This window comes from Mixophyes fleayi, chromosome 2 (assembly GCF_038048845.1).
Source record: "Mixophyes fleayi isolate aMixFle1 chromosome 2, aMixFle1.hap1, whole genome shotgun sequence".
Lineage (NCBI taxonomy): Eukaryota > Metazoa > Chordata > Amphibia > Anura > Limnodynastidae > Mixophyes > Mixophyes fleayi.
Genome location: NC_134403.1, coordinates 11,539,765 through 11,565,036, shown reverse-complemented (window position 1 = coordinate 11,565,036; position 25,272 = coordinate 11,539,765). Strand labels below are relative to the sequence as shown.

General features: G+C 44.5%; 1 protein-coding gene across 2 annotated transcripts in view; it reads right to left on the bottom strand.

Moving 5' to 3' along the window:
• LOC142140690 (transient receptor potential cation channel subfamily M member 2-like) overlaps window positions 1-25,272 on the bottom strand; it is a 131,524-nt gene that overhangs the window by 19,417 nt on the left and 86,835 nt on the right. For both annotated transcript variants that reach the window (XM_075198478.1, XM_075198479.1), the window contains exons 19-25: window positions 24,502-24,620; window positions 22,636-22,771; window positions 22,291-22,462; window positions 22,004-22,184; window positions 19,924-20,105; window positions 19,704-19,836; window positions 18,996-19,083 (exon numbers count right to left, since the gene is read on the bottom strand). In XM_075198478.1, the coding sequence (XP_075054579.1) occupies window positions 18,996-19,083; window positions 19,704-19,836; window positions 19,924-20,105; window positions 22,004-22,184; window positions 22,291-22,462; window positions 22,636-22,771; window positions 24,502-24,620 (1,011 nt within the window). The remainder of the gene's footprint in view (window positions 1-18,995; window positions 19,084-19,703; window positions 19,837-19,923; window positions 20,106-22,003; window positions 22,185-22,290; window positions 22,463-22,635; window positions 22,772-24,501; window positions 24,621-25,272) is intronic.

Sequence of the window (25,272 nt, the reverse complement as noted above, 5' to 3'; positions counted from 1 at the left end):
CACACAACGCTGAGGTGATAAGAACAGGATGTGGCATTCTGATACCCTGCAAAACTTCCAGACAATGAGAAGGTTGCCGAAGGCTTCATGCACTGTGCAGCATGCCAAGGCTTGTTTGCAAGAAAATACCTGTGGTGACATATGAACTGTTGTAGGCTAAACCAAAGAGGCTACAAACTGAAACATGGGAATAAAAGGAATCCAGTCTCTGTGTGCCCTTGCTCAGCCTGCTCCACCTAACATCTGTGGTGGCTTTTGGAAGCTCTTTAGCAACATGACCCCAGATAAAAAAAATTCTCACAGTCAAAAATGAGCGATGCAGCATGCAGATGATAGGCATGAGTACGGCCGTCAGAAGTTTAAAGAAATGGACAGGCTACTGCTACAGGCCAGAAGAGCTACCTCTTTGGAGAAAGATTTTAATATCCCATCAAACTTTACACATGTAGTAGACACGGTAAAGCTGGTAGCTGACTATGAGGAGGAGACAGGCACATTTAAGACACCTTCACTGACACAGAAGGTAGGACACAGCAATGTGGAGTGATGAACAATGATGGAGGGCTCCACTGTTGTGGTTAAAAAAGTACACAACTTCAGCACCGACATTGCTCGATGTCTGTATTATATAGCCCCAATGAGTACTTTTCCCATTACTATCTGGATGGACTAATATCCACTATTTAACCTCAAGTATTAAATTCTTATTGTCCTATAGAAAAGGGCCAAAGCTACCATTGCGTGAACTTACGAGGTTCTCTATGGCCTAGACCATTGTATGAGTCACATTATGTCACTTATTCAGTGCGGCCAGTGTCCCACGGTGACTCAACATGGAGCACTGGCTGCTAACACGGAGGAGTAGCAGTTGGCAGCATTTTATGTCCCATCCCGATGCCACACTCCCAGTGTGAGGAAAAAGAGACACCATCCCCACCTCCCACATGGTAAGGTAAGAAGTGTCGAAGTCAGCAAATTGGATAAAGTCATTTCAATTAAAGTCTAGCAAACTTGGTTGTCTTTGTCTGAAAAGATGCGTACGGTACGCTACGACGTACAAGGGCACGCTACGGCGTGAAAGGGAGTACGCATCCACTACACGTGGCAGCAACAGTAATTGGTCTTTTACCATACATTCGCACAAACACGCATACTTATAAAATAGTACACATTAATGGTAGTTGCAACACATAGTCAGTTATGTCGAAATATAGTAGTATTTATATGTTATATCAGAGTTACATGCATATTAGTGAAATACACGGAATGGGTTGAAGGAATAACATCATGAGTGGTATCATAATGAACCTTGTTACATATCCAACTGTTTGGTTCACTCTGCGAGGGAATCGCAGAGTGCATACGCAAGTTATGAATGATAGGGAATTATGAACTACTTAAGACTAAGGAATCCTGGCGGGAAGAGCAGAGCATACCCCCTGCAGAGATGACCTCCTCCTTTGGATTCCTTAGGATGAACCAACCAATGATTGACAACCCCTTGGACATTCCTTAGACCCGGACCAATAGATGCAAGCTATACCATCTTCATTGTATTACTGTATTTGATTGTGTATATAAGCAGCAGCTTGTGATCCAGAGTGCAGACATCTTGTCCCCAGACTTCAGGATTGAATGACTGCACTGGATCCAGAGCGCCTGCGATAAGTAACGGCTGTATTTACTATTACTTCGCTTGAGCATTTTATTCTACTTATTGCGAATAAATCTTTGTGCTTTGGAAACACAAATCGAGGTTCGACAATCGTTATTGGTTAGCGATAAAACGCACATAACAATTTGGGGGCTCGTGAGCTTTGGAGGTTTCGTTGCGTCATAAACGGGTAAGAACGCATGGTGTTCAAAACCTGAATTTTACTCTGTGTTGTGAAACCGAATGTCCGTTTTGCATTATCTAGGGCACGCTAACTAGAACCTAGGGACAAAAGAGAAAACTGTTTCTTTTTTCTGTCATTGTGCGTTTTAACTGTATTGCATTGCTTAGCGTATGTGTATTTCCTGCTGTGCGTACGCGAACTTCCGGTAAACTTGCCACGTGGTTAAACAATCGTTTTGATAGTTATTATATGTGCATAATATAATTACTTGTGAAAGCCTCTGAGGAATCATTACTGTTGTTGGGAACTTTTGATTTTCTGCGCAGAAAAGGTGTATAGTGTGTGATGTTGTAACGTAGATACACTGTTCATTATTCATTGTGCTCAGTTGCTGACTGACGAGGCGGATTGCCCAACTGAAGGACGGTATACAGGGCAGGTATACCGAATGCGAAAACCGGGTTTTCGCAAAGCGCTACCAATAGATCGCAAGGTTTGCTAATAATTAGTATTGGTAGGCAGTGCGATCTAACCGCATCTTGAGTGCGAATTGGTGAAGCAGCTAGGAGGAATTATATTGGAAAGGCTGGTTGATTGTATTGACTTTGTTCTCCCAGTTATAATAAACTCAGCAGATTTTGTGGTTGAGCCAGGGTATCGAGGAGCTGATTGTCCTTGGGGCCCACAGTGATATTTCTGTATTAGGGATCCTCGCCAGGGGCGAGAAAAGCGAGTGAACGCGGCTAAAGGAAATACGTTCACCGAGCATTAGAGATCTCTAGGTGTGATTGTAGCAAAAGAGTTGGTATATTGTTCAACATGGGTGCTAAGCATACGCTAGAGATGGTCAGTGTACTGCCTAAGGAAGGCCCTATTGGTTCAGCGAGGTTTCTCATGTGTAAGAAATATGGTGCATAAGCAACTGTGTATTGTGACACGTGGGTCAAGATGACCAAAACTTGTGATAGGCCTTTCCCAACAATAGGAAGTTTTAATGCAGAGGTACTAAATACTGTAAAAGATAAAGTATGGTTGATTACCTCAACGAAAGTGAGGAATAAACATAATGATTGTTTAAAATTGTGGCAAATGGAAGGTAACACGTGGCAGAGCAGCGAATGCAAACCGGAAGTAGGCGTGACGAAAAGCGCGTGCAAGGCGGATGTAACCGTTGCGAAGCGTGGCGAACTCAGCGAAAGCGCGCCCCCGCCACCTTATGTGGCGGGAGGGGTAAGTACAGCCGTTGTTAAAACTGAAAATAGAAAAATTGCTAAGTTGTATCCTGTTTTAAACCAGTTTAAATCAAGTGTATCTGAAAGTGAAGATGAACCCACTGTGATTTCGGCCATTGCCCATGCTGTTAGTGTACTAGAGGCTCAGCGCAAGTACGAGAAAATGGCTGAGATAGGTGAGAGTAGCGTGATCACTAGGAGTGAAAGCGTTCTAAATCTAGAACCAGCAAATGCTGTAGTGTCCCCTGAAGTCAGTGTACCAGAGGGTGCGTTCCCGGTCCGCACAATATCAGTTCCCAATGGGAAACCGGATAAGGATGGTGTAGTTCCTTTAAGAAATGTTACAATGCATTGTCCCTGGACTAGATCAGAATTACGTTCCATTATGACTGAATTCCCAGATCCTAGAAAAGAGTTGGCTAAGTGTCAGAAATTTGTTAAAGACTTAGGAAATGCCCACGAACCAACCAATAAGGATTGGCGTGTAGTGTTGAGGGCGTGTCTTCCTCCCAATACTAACATACAAAAATTCATTGAAGATTGTTTGTTGAAGGAAGATGACACCTTGACTGATGAGATTAACCAAAAGAATATAGAACAAATTGTCAAACACTTAGCCATCTATTTTCCAGTAGTAGTAAATTGGAGTAAGATTTTCACCATTAAACAAAAGGATAGTGAAACAGCAGCCGATTACTTCACTAGAGCTATAGCAGCGATAACACGGTTTACTGGGATATCCAACATAAGTGAGGATCCACATCACAGAGAGGTCGCTGTAGGGGTATTGATGGATGGCCTTAGAGAAAATCTAAAAACAAGAGTACAAACCTCAACCCCTGCTTGGAGAGGCAGCACGGTAGATTCTCTTAGAGAAGTTGCTGTGGAACACGACAAAAACCTTTTTAGAAAAAGGGAGGAGAAGAGTGATAGGTTAATGACGGTAAGTATACAGGCTCTAGAAAGGGTGCATACACGACCACCAGCATACAACCCATATAACAGGAAACCTAAAGTGATCAGGTGTTTCAACTGTAACGAGGAAGGACATTACGCTAGAGAGTGTAAAAAGGAAAGACTCAATATACAGAAAGGTGGGTCACATAGATATCCTCCAAGGAGGGATTCACATAGACTAGAAGACTCACATCTACCCGCGCATATTACGGCAGCAAATGCTGCGCGGGAAATCAATAGTCAGCGCTAGGGGTCAGGTCATACCTGTAGTCTACAGCCAGTGAGGTTAACTGAGAGTCAGAGTGAAGAACCAACAATGATAGTTGACATAGCTGGTAGGAAATAAACATTTCTTGTAGATACAGGGGCGGCCCGATCTGTGATAACCTCTCCTTTCAATCTACAGGTGACCAGTAAAACCATTCCAGCTATGGGGGTAACGGGAAAAGTGTTACATTATCCTCTAACTAAACCCGCCGAAGTTACTATCGGCCCTCTGCATACTAAGCATTCGTTTCTCTTAGCTGCAGCGGCTCCTACTAACCTGCTAGGGAGAGACTTGTTATGTAAAATGGGATGTGTCATATACTGTACTTCTAATGGTGTGTTCTTAGATATACCGGAGAAGGTCGCACATGAGGTACAGGATATATTGGACACCCCTCAAAGGTTAATGTTACACTCTCCTGTTATAGAACAAAGTCCATCTCAAGTAAAGGGGATGTTGCTGGAAATACCAGGTTCCCTATGGACCAGAGATGGACAGGACACTGGACTGATGGCAAACGTAGCCCCTGTCATGGTCAATCTAAAAAGTGGTAGGATAGCTCCAAAAATCCCACAGTATCCATTAAAACCAGAGGTGGAACTAGAGGTATATCCTGTTATTGAGAGGCTGATACAACAAGGGATTTTAATCCGTACAGCCAGTACAGCAAATAGTCCCATCTTCCCTGTGAAGAAGAGTGGGGGGAGGGGCTATAGATTAGTCCAGGATTTAAGGGGAATTAACAAAGTTGTTGAGAGCCAATTCCCCGTAGTGCCAAATCCACCTGTCATCCTCATGCAGATTCCACCGTCTGCCAGTCATTTTACTGTCATTGATCTATGTTCTGCTTTCTTCTCAATCCCTCTTCACCCTGACTGCCAATACCTTTTTGCATTCTCCTACAGGGGAGTGCAATATACATGGACCAGATTACCCCAGGGGTTCATTGACAGCCCCAGTATTTTCTCCCAAGCCTTACATGACTGTTTGCAATCCTTTCAACCCCACAATGGGTCTGTTCTAATTCAATATGTGGACGATTTGTTGTTGTGCTCTGATTCTTTTATGTCATGTTTGCATGATACTAAATTGTTGTTGCTTCATCTTTCACAAACAGGGTACAAGGTGGCAAAGGATAAATTACAGCCATGTCAGACTAAGGTCAAATACTTAGGACATTGTATCACTAAGGGGCTAAGACACCTGACAACCGACAGAATTGAGGCCATACAACACATGACCCTGCCGCAGAGCCAGAAGCAGATTCGTACTTTCTTGGGGATGTGTGGATACTGTAGATCCTGGATCCCAGGTTTTTTTATTCTGGCATTACCATTGCAGGAGCTAGTCTCTTCCTCAAAACCAGAACGTGTTGTACACACAGAAGAGTCAGAGCAAGCGTTCTTTAATCTTAAAGATAGTCTGACTAAAGCACCTGCATTGGGAATACCCGATTATGAAAAGCCTTTTGAGCTATTTTGTACAGAAGCTGATGGCTGTGCAGCAGGTGTCCTCGCACAGAAACATGGTGACGCTAGCAGACCGGTAGCATACTACAGTGCACAATTAGACAATGTGGCAAGATCACTCCCAACATGTCTCAGAAGTGTAGCAGCAACGGCCCTTCTAGTAAGTAAGAGTGAGGATGTAGTATTAGGTCATAATTCAACCATCTATACACTCCATGCTGTATCAGCTCTGTTAAATTCAGCCCAAACCGGACATGTTTCTTCAGCTAGATTCACAAAATGGGAACTAGCACTGATGGCACCCTCAAACATCACCATCAAACGATGTAACACCTTAAATCCAGCTACATACCTTCCGTAAGTGTCTCAAGAGACACAAAGGGTGGGAGGTGAGGAGACCCTGGTTGATGATGAGTTAGGCAAGAATACTGACACGCATGACTGTATGGAACACCTGAATCAGACCTTTACTGCAAGGCCCGACATACGTGACACCCCCTTAGAAAATGTAGATTTTACGTTTTATACAGACGGAAGTTGCCATAGACAGACAGAGACAGGAGAGCTATGTACTGGTTACGCTGTTGTAGACGATCAGGATGTGGTAGAAGCTGGACCCCTTGGTACACCTCACTCAGCCCAGGTGGCGGAACTAGTAGCACTAAGGAGAGCGTGTGAATTGGCAGAGGGTAAATCAGCCAATATATATACTGACTGTCACTCACCGGACTGTGAGTGCTTCTTCCCGGACTATTAGGAACCGTGGACGTCCTCTATCCTGAGGGACTGCGCATGCGCAGCCCTTTCCAAACCTTCAGTGTATGTTCCTTTAACTTAATTGGCAGATCAGGCAACCTCCCTATATTAAGCACCTGTGGTCAACACCACGTTGCCTGATCTTGGAGTCTCATTCCCCATGAGTCTCTGAAGGTGTTCCTGTGTTTCCTTGTTCATTCAGCCCTGCTGATTCCTGTGGTTTCCAAACCACTTCTACCTCTGTGGTTTCCAAACCACTTCTGCTACTGTGGTTCCCATACCACTTCTACCATCTACTATATCATCGTGACTGTGAGCTGATTCCTATCCGCTGCCTCCGTGCACTACAGTCTTCTAATCACTTCAACTCTACCATGTATCATTGGGACTGTTAGCTGATGCCTATCCGCTGCCTCCGTGCATTACAGGCTTCAACCACATCCACTCACCTGTTCATGATTGTGACTGCCAGCTGATTCCTATCCGCTGCCTCCGTGCACTACAGGCTTCAACCTGCAACTCGTCTGTGTTTCATCATCGTGACTGCTAGCTGATTCCTATCCGCTGCCTCCGTGCACTACAGTCTTCAACCTGCAACCCGTCTGTGTTTCATCGTGACTGTTTAGCTGATTCCTATCCGCTGCCTCTGTGCGCTTCAGTCTTCAGTCCTTGTCTACTCTACCGTGTTTCCTTGAGTCTGCTGCCACTATTGCTACCCGCTACTCTCCGTGATCATCTGTTCCAGTTCAACTCTGCTCCGGTGTCCCATCGTTACTGCACCTGCTGGTTGCTATTGGTTACCTCCGTGTTCCCGCAGAGACCCGCTGCTGTTGCTTCTCAGCGCTACTCATCCATCTACTGCTGATCCGCTCTCCACGCCTTCCTGTGTTCCCTGCTGGTCTACCTACCTGTGCGCTGCACCTGCTAGACCCCTGCTTCACCCATCCAGGGACTTGTATCCTGCTGGCCTCCTGCCCTTCAGGTATCTCTGCACTCCTGTCTGACTGCCTTCTCCTGAACCACGGTATGCATACTTCCCATTGACTGTGCTGTGTATTGCATACCTTGCTGGACTGTGTTGGTTCTCCTCTGGAGTGTACTATCCGCTGAGTCTATTGCCATCATTGACTGTGTTGGTTCTCCTCTGGAGTGTACTATCTGCTGACTCTACTGCCATCATTGACTGTGTTATCTCATGCCGGATTACTTCAAGAGACTTTCTATATTGGCAGTGTTGTTCAGTCATTTATACATTTATATTGTGCATATTACTGTGGATCAAAGTCAAGGTGCCCGTGTATATATTGTGTTGCAGTCTCTCCCCGTGCACCTCCTCACATATATATTCAGTAGTACAACTTGCTAGTGGCAGACCACTGACTCCTGTTTACAGTTTCACCTGTTCCAGTATCCTCTCACATAGCAGTGGTACAACTTGCTAACGCAGACCACTGACTCCCCGGATACCTCCACTTGGATTTCATTCCTTCACTCAGACAGCGGTACAACTTGCTATCCGCAGACCGCTGACTCTCATCACCTCCTCGTTTCTGTTGGACATTCCTCCTCACTATAGCAGTGGTACAACTTGCTACCGCAGACCACTGACTACCTTCACGTGTCCTTTGTCCATACAGTTCCTCGTGTATTACTACCTCCATATTGCCAGTGCTGCTAGTCATAGACTTTCCTGAGCATCTCATCATCTGCTATTTCCTGTTCCGTGATCACCCTGCTACCAGAGTACCATATTACCACCTATACTGCTCTGGTAAGCCTATCACCTGGTGATCCCTGGGTAAAGACTCCTAGTGCCCGTGACAGTAAGATCAGGCCATGACAGACCCAGATACGGAACCTACTGCTAAAGAGATGCTGCAGCATCTGGTCAGCCGTGTGGAGCAACAGGATGCTCGCCAACAGCTGTTACTTCAATGTTACCAATCGTTAACCTCCCAAGGAACATCTGGACAGACTGTTACAGCTAGTATTGAAGCTCCTGTGCTTTCCTCCGTTTCCCCAGTGCCATCCCAGGTGTCTACAGCTCCTACGCTTCACCTGCCTACTCCGTCAAAATATGACGGGGACCCCAAAACTTGTAGAGGTTTCCTTAACCAATGTTCAGTCCATTTTGAACTCCAACCTCAAAATTTTTCTACCCATCGTTCCAGAGTGGCCTATCTTATCTCATTGTTTTCTGGACAAGCCCTGGCTTGGGCCTCCCCTCTGTGGGAAAGAAACGATCCAATTCTACAAGATAGTGCCAAATTCATTTCCACGTTCCGAAGTGTGTTCGATGAACCAGGTCGTGTGACCTCCGCTGCTTCCAGCATTCTTCGTTTGCGACAAGGCTCCCATACAGTAGGACAGTATGTCATTCAATTTAGGATCTTAGCCTCTGAACTTCAGTGGAACACTGAAGCATTAGTTGCCGCCTTCTGGCAGGGGCTCTCCGATAAAATTAAAGATGCACTGACTACCCAAGAGCTTCCTTCGTCACTAGAAGATTTGATCTCTCTTTGCCATCGTGTAGACATGAGATTTCGTGAAAGAGAATCTGAGAAAACAACTTCTGCTAAAGCACCTCTTCGTTTAAACCCTCAATTTCGTCCAGTTTCACCTTCTGTGATTCCCATGGAGATAGGACGTTCCAAATTATCTTTAGAAGAGAGGAAACGAAGAGTAAAGAATAGACTCTGTATCTATTGTGCTGATTCCACACATATGCTCAGTTCTTGCCCTAAGAAATCGGGAAATGCCAGGCCCTAACTAGTTCTGGAGAGGTGAAGTTAGGGTCCCTGGAGTCCTCTCCATTGTCTATGAAATCTAAAGTCTGCGCTTTCGATGTTACGATTTCCTTTGCTACCAAATCCTTTGAGTCACAGGCATTGATTGATTCCGGAGCAGCAGGAAATTTCATTTCTAAATCACTAGTGAATCAATGGTCCCTACCAGTGATCACTTTAAAAACACCCATTACTGTGACGGCTATAGATGGATCACGTCTCATCAATGGTCTCATCACCCAGAGTACGTCTCCAGTAACCCTTCAGATTGGTGTACTACACCATGAAGAAATTTCGTTTTTAATTCTTCCTGTTACGACAAGTCCGATTGTCTTAGGCCTTCCATGGCTTCAATGTCACTCTCCCCAGATTGACTGGCGCACCCCTCAAGTTACGTCTTGGGGGCCTGAATGTCACCATCGTTGTCTCTCTCAAGTTATTCCTCTTAAAGTACAGCAATCTTCCATCTCATCGTCCTCCCCGGGACTCCCTCCTCAGTATGCTTCATTTGCCGATGTGTTTGATAAAGCTCAGTCTGAACGTCTTCCTCCTCATCGTTCTTGGGATTGTCCGATCGACCTTCTACCTGGCAAGACTCCTCCCAGGGGTCGGGTCTATCCTCTCTCGTTACCTGAAACTCAAGCCACATCTGAGTACATACAGGAGAATCTCCAGCGTGGGTTCATTCGACCTTCCACCTCTCCCGCTGGAGCTGGGTTCTTCTTCGTCAAAAAGAAGGATGGATCATTACGCCCTTGTATAGATTTTCGTGGACTCAACGCCATTACTATCAAGAATCGGTATCCCATTCCGCTGATCACTGAGCTATTTGATCGCATCAAGGGAGCTCGGATATTTACTAAGTTGGATCTTCGTGGTGCCTACAATTTAATTAGAATCCGTTCCGGTGACGAATGGAAGACCGCGTTTAACACCAGAGATGGGCATTACGAATATTTAGTAATGCCCTTCGGGCTGTGTAATGCCCCCGCGGTTTTCCAGGGTTTCATCAATGAGATCTTTCGGGACTTATTATATGTATGTGTCGTTGTCTACCTGGACGACATATTGATCTTCTCACAGGACCTGCCTTCTCATCACCAACATGTGGCAGAGGTCCTCTCCAGACTACGGAAAAACTCATTGTTCTGTAAATTGGAAAAATGTTCATTCGAGTTACCCCAGATTCCATTCTTGGGGTATATAGTTTCCGGAGTTGGCCTGAAGATGGATCCAGACAAAGTAAATGCTGTACTACATTGGCCTCAGCCAACTACTCTTCGTGCCATCCAGCGTTTTTTAGGTTTTGCCAATTACTATAGACGCTTCATTCAAGACTTCTCATCCATTGCATCTCCCATTGTGGCCTTAACTCGGAAAGGGGCTAATACTAAGCAATGGTCATCTGAGGCTCTCCAAGCCTTTCAAATCCTCAAAGAGTCCTTCTCGTCTGCTCCCATTCTGCGACAACCTGATGTGACACTCCCCTTCTTCCTAGAAGTAGATGCCTCTAATGTGGGCTTAGGAGCTATTCTCTCCCAACGCTCGGAGCAACAAAAATTACATCCTTGTGCCTTCTACTCTCGGGGTCTTCTGCCCGCAGAGAAAAACTATACTATCGGGGACAAGGAGTTGCTGGCCATCAAAGCTGCATTAGAGGAATGGAGATACTTGTTGGAAGGAGCTCGCCATCCTGTGACGATCTTCACGGATCATAAGAACTTGTCATATTTGCAATCTGCTCAATGCTTGAACCCTCGTCAAGCAAGATGGTCTCTTTTCTTTTCCCGTTTTGAATTAATTATAACCTTCAAACCAGCTGCTAAGAACAAGAAAGCTGACGCTCTATCTCGAGCTTTTGTGACGTCCTCTGATGTAGAAGAGGTTCCCAACCATGCTATTCTAGACCCCAAATGTATTTCTCTGGCTGCGTCATCCACCAAAATGCTACCATTTGGGAAGACCCTCGTGCCTCCTACTCTGAGGAGGAAAATCCTTTCGTGGTTCCATGCCTCTCGTTTTTCTGGACACGCCGGTGAACATAAGACCTTTGAGATTCTCTCTCGTAGTTACTGGTGGCCTTCAATGAGGAGAGACGTCAAAGAGTTTATTGCTTCCTGTGATTTATGTTCTCAGTTCAAATCCTCCCGCAGAACTCCAGCAGGGTTGCTGCGACCACTACCCATTCCGTCCAAGCCTTGGACCCATATTAGTATGGATTTCGTTACTGATTTGCCACCAAGTAAGAATCACAATACTATTTGGGTAGTGGTAGACAGATTTTCGAAGATGGCTCATTTCGTCCCTCTGTCCGGTTTACCTTCCTCGTCTACTCTGGCTGAACATTTCATTAAAGAAATCTTCCGCATCCATGGATGTCCGTCTGAGATTGTGTCAGATAGAGGAGTACAATTCGTTTCCAGATTCTGGCGGGCCCTTTGTAAAACCTTGGGCATACGATTAGCACTCTCATCGTCTTACCATCCGCAATCTAACGGACAAACGGAACGAGTCAATCAAGATCTTGAGACTTTTATTAGGATGTTCTCTTCAGCCAACCAAGACAACTGGGTAGAATTGCTCCCTTGGGCTGAATTCGCCCATAACAACATGTACCATGAGTCATCATCCAAAACTCCATTCTTTGTGGTCTACGGTCACCATCCGTCTTTTCCGGAATTTCCTGCCCTCCCGCCCACCCAAGTTCCTGCTGTGGAGACTGCTTGTCAGACCTTCAAAAATATCTGGTCTCAGGTCAAAACCTGTTTAAAGAAGACATCTAACAAATATAAGTCTTTCGCAGATAAGAAGAGGCGGGCTATTCCACCACTAAAAATTGGAGATCGTGTCTGGTTATCTACCAAAAATATTCGTTTGAAGGTTCCATCTATGAAATTCGCCCCTCGTTTTATTGGTCCATATAGGATCATTCAAGTTATCAATCCAGTATGTGTTAAACTTCTTCTTCCTAAGAATCTTCGGATTTCCAATGCCTTCCATGTGTCCTTACTCAAACCTCTTATTATCAATCGTTTCTCGACTCCTCCCTCAGCACCGCAGCCAGTTCAAGTTCATCAGGAGGAGGATTTCGAGATTACTGAGGTATTGGATGCAAAAATTTCGCGAGGAGTCCTCCGTTTCCTCGTTCATTGGAAGGGCTTTGGTCCTGAAGAGCGTTCATGGATCAAAGCTGAAGATCTTAATGCTCCTGCCCTTCTGAAGAAGTTTTATTCCAAAAATCCGGACAAGCCCGGTTCCAGGCGTTCTGTGCCCACCTTTAAAAGGGGGGGTACTGTCACTCACCGGACTGTGAGTGCTTCTTCCCGGACTATTAGGAACCGTGGACGTCCTCTATCCTGAGGGACTGCGCATGCGCAGCCCTTTCCAAACCTTCAGTGTATGTTCCTTTAACTTAATTGGCAGATCAGGCAACCTCCCTATATTAAGCACCTGTGGTCAACACCACGTTGCCTGATCTTGGAGTCTCATTCCCCATGAGTCTCTGAAGGTGTTCCTGTGTTTCCTTGTTCATTCAGCCCTGCTGATTCCTGTGGTTTCCAAACCACTTCTACCTCTGTGGTTTCCAAACCACTTCTGCTACTGTGGTTCCCATACCACTTCTACCATCTACTATATCATCGTGACTGTGAGCTGATTCCTATCCGCTGCCTCCGTGCACTACAGTCTTCTAATCACTTCAACTCTACCATGTATCATTGGGACTGTTAGCTGATGCCTATCCGCTGCCTCCGTGCATTACAGGCTTCAACCACATCCACTCACCTGTTCATGATTGTGACTGCCAGCTGATTCCTATCCGCTGCCTCCGTGCACTACAGGCTTCAACCTGCAACTCGTCTGTGTTTCATCATCGTGACTGCTAGCTGATTCCTATCCGCTGCCTCCGTGCACTACAGTCTTCAACCTGCAACCCGTCTGTGTTTCATCGTGACTGTTTAGCTGATTCCTATCCGCTGCCTCTGTGCGCTTCAGTCTTCAGTCCTTGTCTACTCTACCGTGTTTCCTTGAGTCTGCTGCCACTATTGCTACCCGCTACTCTCCGTGATCATCTGTTCCAGTTCAACTCTGCTCCGGTGTCCCATCGTTACTGCACCTGCTGGTTGCTATTGGTTACCTCCGTGTTCCCGCAGAGACCCGCTGCTGTTGCTTCTCAGCGCTACTCATCCATCTACTGCTGATCCGCTCTCCACGCCTTCCTGTGTTCCCTGCTGGTCTACCTACCTGTGCGCTGCACCTGCTAGACCCCTGCTTCACCCATCCAGGGACTTGTATCCTGCTGGCCTCCTGCCCTTCAGGTATCTCTGCACTCCTGTCTGACTGCCTTCTCCTGAACCACGGTATGCATACTTCCCATTGACTGTGCTGTGTATTGCATACCTTGCTGGACTGTGTTGGTTCTCCTCTGGAGTGTACTATCCGCTGAGTCTATTGCCATCATTGACTGTGTTGGTTCTCCTCTGGAGTGTACTATCTGCTGACTCTACTGCCATCATTGACTGTGTTATCTCATGCCGGATTACTTCAAGAGACTTTCTATATTGGCAGTGTTGTTCAGTCATTTATACATTTATATTGTGCATATTACTGTGGATCAAAGTCAAGGTGCCCGTGTATATATTGTGTTGCAGTCTCTCCCCGTGCACCTCCTCACATATATATTCAGTAGTACAACTTGCTAGTGGCAGACCACTGACTCCTGTTTACAGTTTCACCTGTTCCAGTATCCTCTCACATAGCAGTGGTACAACTTGCTAACGCAGACCACTGACTCCCCGGATACCTCCACTTGGATTTCATTCCTTCACTCAGACAGCGGTACAACTTGCTATCCGCAGACCGCTGACTCTCATCACCTCCTCGTTTCTGTTGGACATTCCTCCTCACTATAGCAGTGGTACAACTTGCTACCGCAGACCACTGACTACCTTCACGTGTCCTTTGTCCATACAGTTCCTCGTGTATTACTACCTCCATATTGCCAGTGCTGCTAGTCATAGACTTTCCTGAGCATCTCATCATCTGCTATTTCCTGTTCCGTGATCACCCTGCTACCAGAGTACCATATTACCACCTATACTGCTCTGGTAAGCCTATCACCTGGTGATCCCTGGGTAAAGACTCCTAGTGCCCGTGACACTGACTCTAGGTACGCCTTCGGGGTAGTGCACGATTTTGGGGCCCTTTGGCGTCTTAGAAACTTTACGACAGCAGCAGGTACACCAGTGGCACACTCACAACACATAAAAGGACTTCCGACAGCGATACAGTTACCCAGAACAGTAGCCGTCATAAAGTGCAAAGTCCATACCTTTGAAGAAGACCCAGTGTCATTGGGCAACAACAGGGCAGACGAAGCGGCTAAATGAGCAGCAGGGCAACCTATGACTGTATCGACTATGATGGTTTTTCAGACATTAGACATGCAGAAATTAATTGAAATGCAAGATTTGTGTTCCCTGCAGGAAAAGGCGGTCTGGAAGGCGAAGGGATGTGGTCAAGAGTCCTCAGGACTCTGGAGGGAAGGACAAGGTAAGCCTGTAGCTCCCCGAACATACTATCCAAGCCTGGCTGAAGCAGCACACGGCCTGACTCACCTGGGTAAAGAAGGTATGTGCAAACTGGTGAGAGCATACTGGTGTGCTCCCGGATTTTCCTCTCAAGCTGGTAAGAAAGCAATGTCATGTCTTACTTGTTTGAGGAAAAATGTTGGGAAAACTATTCCAACTGAGCCATCCCACATCCCTCCTACAGACGGACCTTTTCAGGTAATACAAATTGACTATATCCAATTACCACCGTGCAGGAATCTAAAGTATGTGTTAGTGTGTATTGATGTGTTTTCCGGTTGGGTAGAAGCATATCCGGCAGCCACTAATACTGCTGTGTTCACTGCAAAGAAAATTGTACAAGACTTTGTGTGTAGGTTCGGTATCCCTAGAATCATTGAAAGTGATAGGGGTACCCATTTTACTGGTGATATCTTCCAAAATATGTGTAAACTCATGGGAATCAGTAGCAGACTTCACACCCCTTACCGACCACAAGCCAGTGGTAAGGTGGAGAGAGTAAATGGTACTATAAAGAACAAGCTGGGTAAGATAATGGCTGAAACTGGGTTGGCATGGCCTGAGGCTTTGCCGTTGGTCCTCCATAGCATTCGAACCACTCCTAGACCTCCTCTTAATCTGTCCCCCTTTGAGATACTGTTCGGACGACAACCTCATTTGATCGTGAGTCCACAAGACGACTTAAAGTGTAATAATGAAGTGACTGTACAATATCTTATAAGAATGAGTAGACAGCTGAAACAACAACAACAAAAACTAAAAATGCTGTCACCTGGTATGCCAGAGACGAACTGTCATGATGTTGAACCTGGAGACTATGTTATGATCCGCAATTTCTTACGTTCAAGTTGTTTAACAGACCGTTGGGAAGGCCCGTACCAAGTGCTGCTGACCAGTACTACATCACTGAAGGTTGCAGAGAGAGACACTTGGGTCCATTCCACCCACTGCAGGAGAGTCCATAATCCGGAGAAAGTGCAAGACAAAACTCAGACCGACGACATAGAGCTGTCACTTGTGAGCCTGTTCCGGGAGATCTAAAGCCTGCAGTTGAGACACCTGAACCAGAGACGTTGCCTCAGAACTATCTTTCCAGCGATGGAGTGGCGGTTTTTGTTTTTCTTTTGTTCCAGGATTTTCCTTGTTTTTACTTTTTCTAGGACATTCTATTTTTGTGAAGGAGAATGGAGGACAGAGGAGAGTTCTGGGAGTGATACAGATGAAATGGAGGCCGAAGAAAAGTTAATAGGATACTCTGAACAGCCCATTATCAAACTTGGTCCAGGGGTTATGAAAAGGTCTGCTAGCTCAGGAACTCGGAGGCAGTGTGAGGGGCTAATGTCTGATGAGTATTGTATCTGCAAGTTCTGCGACTCCTTAGTTGAAGAGAGATGCATCCAACGATGCCAGTCCCCCAGTACTCTGAATATAGGCAGGCATCCTTTGGAGGATTATCACTCCCTGGTGGGTAAGGTGCTAAACCAAACCGAGTGTTGGGTGTGCTCTCACGTGCCTCAAGGGCAGCATAACATAGGACTAGTGCCATTCCCTCTAAACATATCCGAAGTACTCGAATTGAGGGGTGGGAGGCCCATAGAAGGGAGGTACAATAACACTAGCTCCCCTAGCCTGACGCTTCGACAATACTCCATAGGCAGATCTTTGCTGTGCCTAAACATATCTCATGCAAAGCGACTGGAGAATTGGGAGGCTGACCTATCAGATCAGACAATGGCTCGCCACACTCATTTTAGAGGGAGACTCACAAGGTCACTACTAGGCAGGAATATTGATGGAAGTCACATATTAGGGCGTATAACCAAACATAAGAAGGTATCCATTGGAAAAGTCTCTACAGATAAATGTAAAAATGTCATTAATGCCGACACGTGTCTAGAGCAGATGGAGACACTAGGCATGGGTAATTTTATCAAAACTCTGTGTGATATAATTCATGGGCATACCGTCCCTTATGTTCTCCCTGAGGATGTGTATTTTGTTTGTGGAAGAAAAGCTTATTCCTGGGTGACTCCGAGTTCCAAGGGCTTGTGTTTCTTAGCTAAACTGGTTCCTGAAATCATGACTATTACTCATGAAGAAATGGTTGATATTCACAAGACTACATCACCACCATACATACACACACAGTATGAACACCGTGGCAAGAGAAATATGATTCCTGGTGAGGAACCCATAGCGACAAAATTGATTAGTGAAACTGCTGGTTTCCAAGTTATGGTTGCTCTAGATCTCACCAGGACCGCTCGGGGAACATTAAACTTTAAATATATCCAAGACCTAGCCAAAATAATAGATAATATCACCGAGATGTATGATGACACTTTCAGGTATACTGGAAGGGAGCTACAAGCGTACAAGAAGGAGTTGGTGCAACATAGACTGGTACTAAATTATCTCACCTCTATTACTGGTGGGTACTGTGTGACACTGGCCACCCAGTTCGGTGTCAAATCTTGCACGTACATTACTAATAATACTGATGACCCTAAAGAGGTTATAGACCGGAAGATGGATGAAATTTTACAGCTGAAATGGGAATTTCGAAAGAGCCATAATTCTTCGTTATATGAGGTCGGGGAAAAGGTGGCGGGTTGGTTCTCGTGGTTGAACCCTGTGAAATGGTTCTCCGGTCTGGGGGAGTGGGTACAAGAAATGGTTGCTAGTGTAGGTAAGCTCCTTCTCCTTATACTGGGTGTCATCTTAGCAATTGGTTTAGTTGTCAAATGTGTTCCTACTGTGTTGAAATGTGGAAAACGGTCTCATGGGAGTAACACTGAGAAAGAGACTGAAAGGGTGGTACCAGATACTGAGATCATGGTCTGTGAAGAAGTATTGTATAATCCTGAACTTGAAACGGTGATTGAGTGATAGTTTATTACACTATCAAAGGGTGGAGCTGTCGAAGTCAGCAAATTGGATAAAGTCATTTCAATTAAAGTCTAGCAAACTTGGTTGTCTTTGTCTGAAAAGATGCGTACGGTACGCTACGACATACAAGGGCACGCTACGGCGTGAAAGGGCGTACGCATCCACTACACGTGGCAGCAACAGTAATTGGTCTTTTACCATACATTCGCACAAACACGCATACTTATAAAATAGTACACATTAATGGTAGTTGCAACACATAGTCAGTTATGTCGAAATATAGTAGTATTTATATGTTATATCAGAGTTACATGCATATTAGTGAAATACACGGAACGGGTTGAAGGAATAACATCATGAGTGGTATCATAATGAACCTTGTTACATATCCTACTGTTTGGTTCACTCTGCGAGGGAATCGCAGAGTGCATACGCAAGTTATGAATGATAGGGAATTATGAACTACTTAAGACTAAGGAATCCTGGCGGGAAGAGCAGAGCATACCCCCTGCAGAGATGACCCCCTCCTTTGGATTCCTTAGGATGAACCATCCAATGATTGACAACCCCTTGGACATTCCTTAGACCCGGACCAATAGATGCAAGCTATACCATCTTCATTGTATTACTGTATTTGATTGTGTATATAAGCAGCAGCTTGTGATCCAGAGTGCAGACATCTTGTCCCCAGACTTCAGGATTGAATGACTGCACTGGATCCAGAGCGCCTGCGATAAGTAACGGCTGTATTTACTATTACTTCGCTTGAGCATTTTATTCTACTTATTGCGAATAAATCTTTGTGCTTTGGAAACACAAATCGAGGTTCGACAATCGTTATTGGTTAGCGATAAAACGCACATAACAGAAGCAACGGGAAGGTGGCTCAATGCCCATGGACAGTGGCGCTGCCCACAGAGCTTCCGCCAGCCCTGCCTATAGATTGCACAGCAGAGGTGAGGTGAAGATTGCAAACATCTACTCCATTGTAAACACCACCATCCTGCTCTGTAAATCCATAAGCCGATAGCATGTATCGGCAGGACCAAAGCTGATTTTGCACTTGGTAAATATGATGCATGGGTTTAGTGTGTATTAATCACAGGGTAAACATTGGAGAGGAGTAGAGATCTCTTTCCAGATATGAATAGTCTATAAATGACTGGACTGTTATCTGTGGGGCTTAGGCCGCCATCTATGTGGGTATCTCACCTGCTCCTCCAGCACTGACAGACGCCCCTCCACCTGGTGTCCCTCGCCCCCTTTCTCCATCTTTAACAGGCACAACACTGCAGACACACTGCATGGGAGACACAAATGGAAACAAAGAGCTGATCAGAATAAGTTGCTTCTAGAGGGAGGTGGTGGTATGAAACCTCTAAAGTGTTATAAAAATTATTCTGAATCTGGGACTGCAACGTCTTCTGCAAATATGCTTTGTAAGACTGGTCAACTTCACTGCCCAGTATGAGGTCACACTTCTACTATGAGGTCACGCTTTGTACTACGAGGTCTCGTTTGTACTATAAGGTTACGCTTTGTACTACGAGGTCACATTTATGCTATGTTTGTACTATGAAGTCACGTTTGTACTACGAGGTCACGTTTGTACTATGAGATCACGTTTGCAGTATGAGGTCACGTTTGCAGTATGAGGTCACGTTTGCAGTATGAGGTCACGTTTGTAGGTGTACAAAGGAAGTCACAATTGTAGAATTTGCAGTGTATGTTTTGTAACACACAGATAACCAGCTGAGGATTGCCCCATCTCATAGCTGAGAGACTTGTGGTGCTTCATCTGAACTTTTGGACTAAATATTCTCGCTAGAAATAAGACTCTTTCATCATTCCCCATAATTGACCATTTCATTATTATCCTCATTAGGATATCATGAGGAACTTCAAATTTTGAGATTTTACCTCTCGGCTGTTTCCTTCACCAGATACTCCTGGCTTTGCCCATAGCGCTGCTGCTGCTTTTGCTGGTAGTTGTCCTTCATGTAAGATTCCCAGGAGAGCAGCGATGACTCATGGCCTTCATCCAACATGTGCCCTGTAAGGAGATTGTGTGACAATGTCTCTGATCTCTCCCAATAGACACCTATCATTAATACCACATTAGTGACAGCTCCACACTTACTCAGCACTCTGTGGCCCTGGGCAGGGCGTCCACAGATGGCATATTTCAGCATGAGGTAAAGATGAGTAAACAGGATGAATGGTGGCGGAGCAGCCGGACATTCATTAAATTCTTTTATTAGACTGAATCGATAGAACTTCCAGACCTCATCTGTGTGACTCTCAACCTCTCCAAAGGTGTAACTGGGACAGGGAGAAAGTGAAAAATCACCATTTATTCTCAATATAAAATACAAATGAAAATAATTTGCACAACTTGTTGTGTCTACAGCAGTGCACAGCTGGGCATTGTGACCATATAATTTCCTTATTAGATAGTGGGGTATTATCATTTCCTTATTACAGATAGTGGGGTATCATCATTTCCTTATGACAGATAGTGGGGTATCATCATTTATTTATATAGCGCCACTAATTCCGCAGTGCTGTACAGAGAACTCATTCACATCAGTCCCTGCCCCATTGGAGCTTACAGTCTAAATTTCCTAATATAGCCACACACACAGACTGACAGAGAGGGAGACAGACAGACAGGGAGAGACTAGGGTCAATTTTTTGATAGCAGCCAATTAACCTACCAGTATATTTTTGGCGTGTGGGAGGAAACCGGAGGTTAGAGGTGCTAACCACTAGGCCACTGTGCTGCCCCTTACAGTATATTTAAATGTTTACAGAGATTGTTTAATCATTTACATTAGTTCAACTGGTTAACTTTATATTGCAGGGCTTTCAAATCGAAAAGGTGCACTGTACAGGAGTCACTACAATACTCTCTGTTTGGTATATTGGCCACTAGAATGCTCTCTGCATTGCATATCAATTACTAGAATGCTCTCTGCATTCTTTTTTTGGTTACTAGAATGCTTTCTGTATTGTGTAGAGGACACTGTAATTCTCCTACTATTGTATAGAGGTACCAGAATGATCTGTATTGTGTAGGGTCACTAGAATGCTATATTCATTCGTTATATGCCACTTTAAAAATACTGATATAGCGGCCGCCATTTTAAATGACGTCAAACCACCCTGCCGTCACTACTGGTGCTAGTGATTTGTTAGTAGACTGTCGGGGACTTCTTTTGTCATTAGGAAGGTCAGTCAGTATTTATTAACTGTCGGGCAAGTCAGTTTCGTAAATTTTTTGTCCTTATACTCACTGTTGTTGTAATGAGCTCCATTGAATCGTACCCCACCCCTTGCACCCACTACACTTGGATATTTGGAAAAGAGCCGGACAAGTGCAAGTTGAGTACAATAGGGGTGTGTACGTGTAAGTATAGCACTCCCCCATTAGATGAGACCTGGACCCCCCACTTCTTAGGAGGCATATCCTCTTTTAGTACCAGGAGCCTACTGTAAAGGCGATGATGATGATGATGATGACACCAGTAGTACTATCTAGTCGCATCTGACTTTGCGAACTGGCTCCTCCAGCTGTTAGTTAGCACCCGGAGGAAACCAACACAAACGCGGGGAGAACATACAAACTCCTCACAGATAAGGCCATGGTTGGGAATTTAACTCATGAACTCAGCGCGGTGAGGCAGAAGTGCTAACCACTTAGCCACCGTGTATGCATTTGTTCGCCTGCTGGGTTTGAAGTTGGACGCATCTTGCGATGACTACCATGTTAGAACACTATTTTGACACTTTAGCTTGGGGGAGCAAAATGTATCAAACTCTATATGAGGCCCTTTGTCTGAGTCTCAGGCCCAGATTCATGTCACAAACGTCAGAGTTAAGAAGAGGCTCATGTTATGGAACATATAACTGCAATATACCAAAAACCTCTTTCCCCTCTGGCAACAAACATTTGAAATGAGCTGGCTATGGTATTGGAAATTCTATGGGGACAATGTCGGTAATAGCTATTTTGGCTCATTGGAAGTAAAAGGCACCACGTGTTTCGTTATACAATATATTTCATTATAAGTAATACACAGTACACGTTTTCCATTATATAATGTATGACTGTCATTAGAAGTAATACGTGTTCCATTATACAATATATGACTGATTGGAAGTAAAACACAATCTATTTGAGAATCTGAATAGACAAAATGTGGATGAATCTTTCCTACCTGAACATTGCAATCAGCAGATTGAGCAGAAGAATGTTCGCAATGAGGAGATACAGACACAATAATATTATGGTCAGCCATTCCGGAAATAGAGCATTGCCGGATCCATCATTGTATACACATTTGGGCATGCTGGGATTAGTGCCATTTTGGGAACATTTAGTTGGGTCAAAGTTCAAACCTTAAGAGAAAATATTTATTTTATTTGTGTCCTATCTTTTGTGTCCTCTGATACTTCATCATCACTGCCATCAACTCACAGCCAGTCATAGCACCAGATAACTTACTGTCCACGTCAGATGGGATCTGTCCAAATAGCGTAAGGTACGGATCATAGACAACATTTCGAAAGATCCAATCTAACCTGGTTTCATTGGTAGTTAGAATTGCCTGCTTTGTAACACCATAGGCTACAATCCAAATAGCCAAAAGGAAGAAGAAGAAGAAAATGTCCTTCACCTGGAGGAAGAAAATATACAAGACAAATATTGATCAACTACAATGGGACAGCCAATGCCGTTAGACTTGTGGGTAGAGATGTGTGAATCCATGGACCTGGCTGCTTTGAATAAGTGTGAATTTCCGTTGATACAATCTTCAAGTATACTCATTGTCTAAAATAGACATCTTACCATTCGACGAAGGATGGTAATCTTAGGACCCAAAACTTTGCTGACAGTGCACATATCCATTAGACGTATACAGAATATCATAAAATCCAGGGAAAGGACAACTCGACCCAGATAGACAGTATCTGTGCGAAACAATCTAGAAGATTAATAGATTAAATAGAACACTTTCTATGATTGCTTGACAAAAATTATAATATTGTCCTACCGTTCAATGCGCACGACACAATGAGCAGACACAATGCTCACACTCCCATTCTGTAATCAGACACAATGCTCACACTCCCATTCTGTAATCAGACACAATGCTCATACTCTCATTCTGTAATCACACAATGCTCTCACTCTCATTCTGTAACCAGACACAATGCTCACACTGCCATCCTGTAATCAGACACAATGCTCACACTCCCATTCTGTAATCTGACACAATGCTCACACTCCCATTCTGTAATCAGACACAATGCTCACACTCCCATTCTGTAATCAGACACAATGCTCACACTCCCATTCTGTAATCAGACACAATGCTCACACTCTCATTCTGTAATCACACAATGCTCACACTCCCATTCTGTAATCAGACACAATGCTCACACTCCCATTCTGTAATCACACAATGCTCACACTCCCATTCTGTAATCAGACACAATGCTCACACTCCCATTCTGTAATCAGACACAATGCTCACACTCCCATTCTGTAATCAGACACAATGCTCACACTCCCATTCTGTAATCAGACACAATGCTCACACTCCCATTCTGTAATCACACAATGCTCACACTCCCATTCTGTAATCAGACACAATGCTCACACTCCCATTCTGTAATCAGACACAATGCTCACACTCCCATTCTGTAATCACACAATGCTCACACTCCCATTCTGTAATCAGACACAATGCTCACACTCCCATTCTGTAAACACACAAAGCTCGCACTCCCATCCTGTAACCAGACACAATGCTCACACTCCCATTCTGTAATCAGACACAATGCTCACACTCCCATTCTGTAATCAGACACATTGCTCACACTCCCATTCTGTAATCAGACACAATGTTCATACTCCCATTCTGTAACCAGGCACAAGCACCACTTACACACCATTAGTATTATTGCCATCTAGAGCTACACCTGGGCGATGGCTCAACCACCTCTTTCTGCTGCCTCAACCTAGTCCTTGTTAGCACCATTTCTTTCCTATACAAGTTTGCTGCTTGGTTCCAGCACTTTTGTCCTGAACACTGATATTACCCATTCCTTATCTCCTGGCTCATGACCTGGCTTGTCCTGAACATTGACCTTGTACTTACTCCTGATCTCATGGTTGGTTCCCTGAATCCTGTCCTGTTTACTGCTGCATCAGTGCTAGTTCAGCAATATAGGGAGGGATAATCTGCTTGCTCCAGAACGCCCTACTCTAGATCACAATGCCACTTCAGAGTTAATTCACAGTTTTATAAGGGATTACATGGTCTAATTTCAAGTAAATAACAGATATATTTACAACAATTACTATATACACATTAATGCCTCAGGAGTCAGAGACAGAATGATGGGTAACTAAGAATGTTTCAATATATGGTATTCTGAAAGTGTAAACTTTATGTATATACATTTGGCTTGCGATAGAGAATTATAGATAATAGACACACATTTACCAGTTTTTAAGTCCAAGGATAAGAAATTAATTTAGGGGTAGTATAAGTGAGTGTAGTCCTGATATAAATGACACAGGATTTAATAATCCTTAACCTCAGCGTCACAATTAGATAAGAAATAAAGGGAATGTGTCAAACATTAAGGAGCTCTCAAACCTCAACCCTGAAACAATTCACCATTTAACTATGAACACAAACCTCACCTGCAGATTAGCCCCACAGTAAACAAAGCCAGCGCCAAAGTGTCCACCTGGTTCCAAAATTCCGAGATGTACTGGACAGACTTTATCACAAACCCACGCCTGTCTGGGTCATAAAATAACTACAAAAAAGAAGTGAAACGCTGTCCATCAGAGGGAAAATACATTTCATAGCATACCTATTGAGACAGGCAAAGTTGCATAGGATACATAGGAGTTGCATAGGATACATATAGACAGGTGGAGAGGAACTGGGTACATATTGTTAGGATATTAGGCCTGCCTCATTAACTCTGATAAGAATGAGTCACTGACTCTATGTTGACACGGCTTCTTCAGCTGTGGTGAGCATGAGTTGTTGCACACCTGTCTCATTAAATTACGGTGTTCTTCTCTCCTGACCTTATTGGACATTTGGAGTTTAAAACCCCTTCCTGTTCTATTCGTCTTTGTCAGTGATATAGTTTATCCTGGACTCTTGCACAGCCTGCTCTCTGAAATTCTTCAGTTTACCAGTTTCTGCTTCAAATCTGGCTCTACTACCTTGGCAAACAGCATACAAAGACTTCAGACTCCACAACTTTGGGAAACAGCATCAAAGACTTCAGACTATGACCTTGGCAACCACCGTATAAATACTTCAGACTCTGTACCCTAGCAAATCTATCTACTCCAAACCAGCATTCTGGCATCAAGCTTATTTGAATTCTTTCACAAAGCCTGAGTTTGGAATAGATCTAGAAGCCCCGCTCTAGATAGGCTTACCCCCAGAGA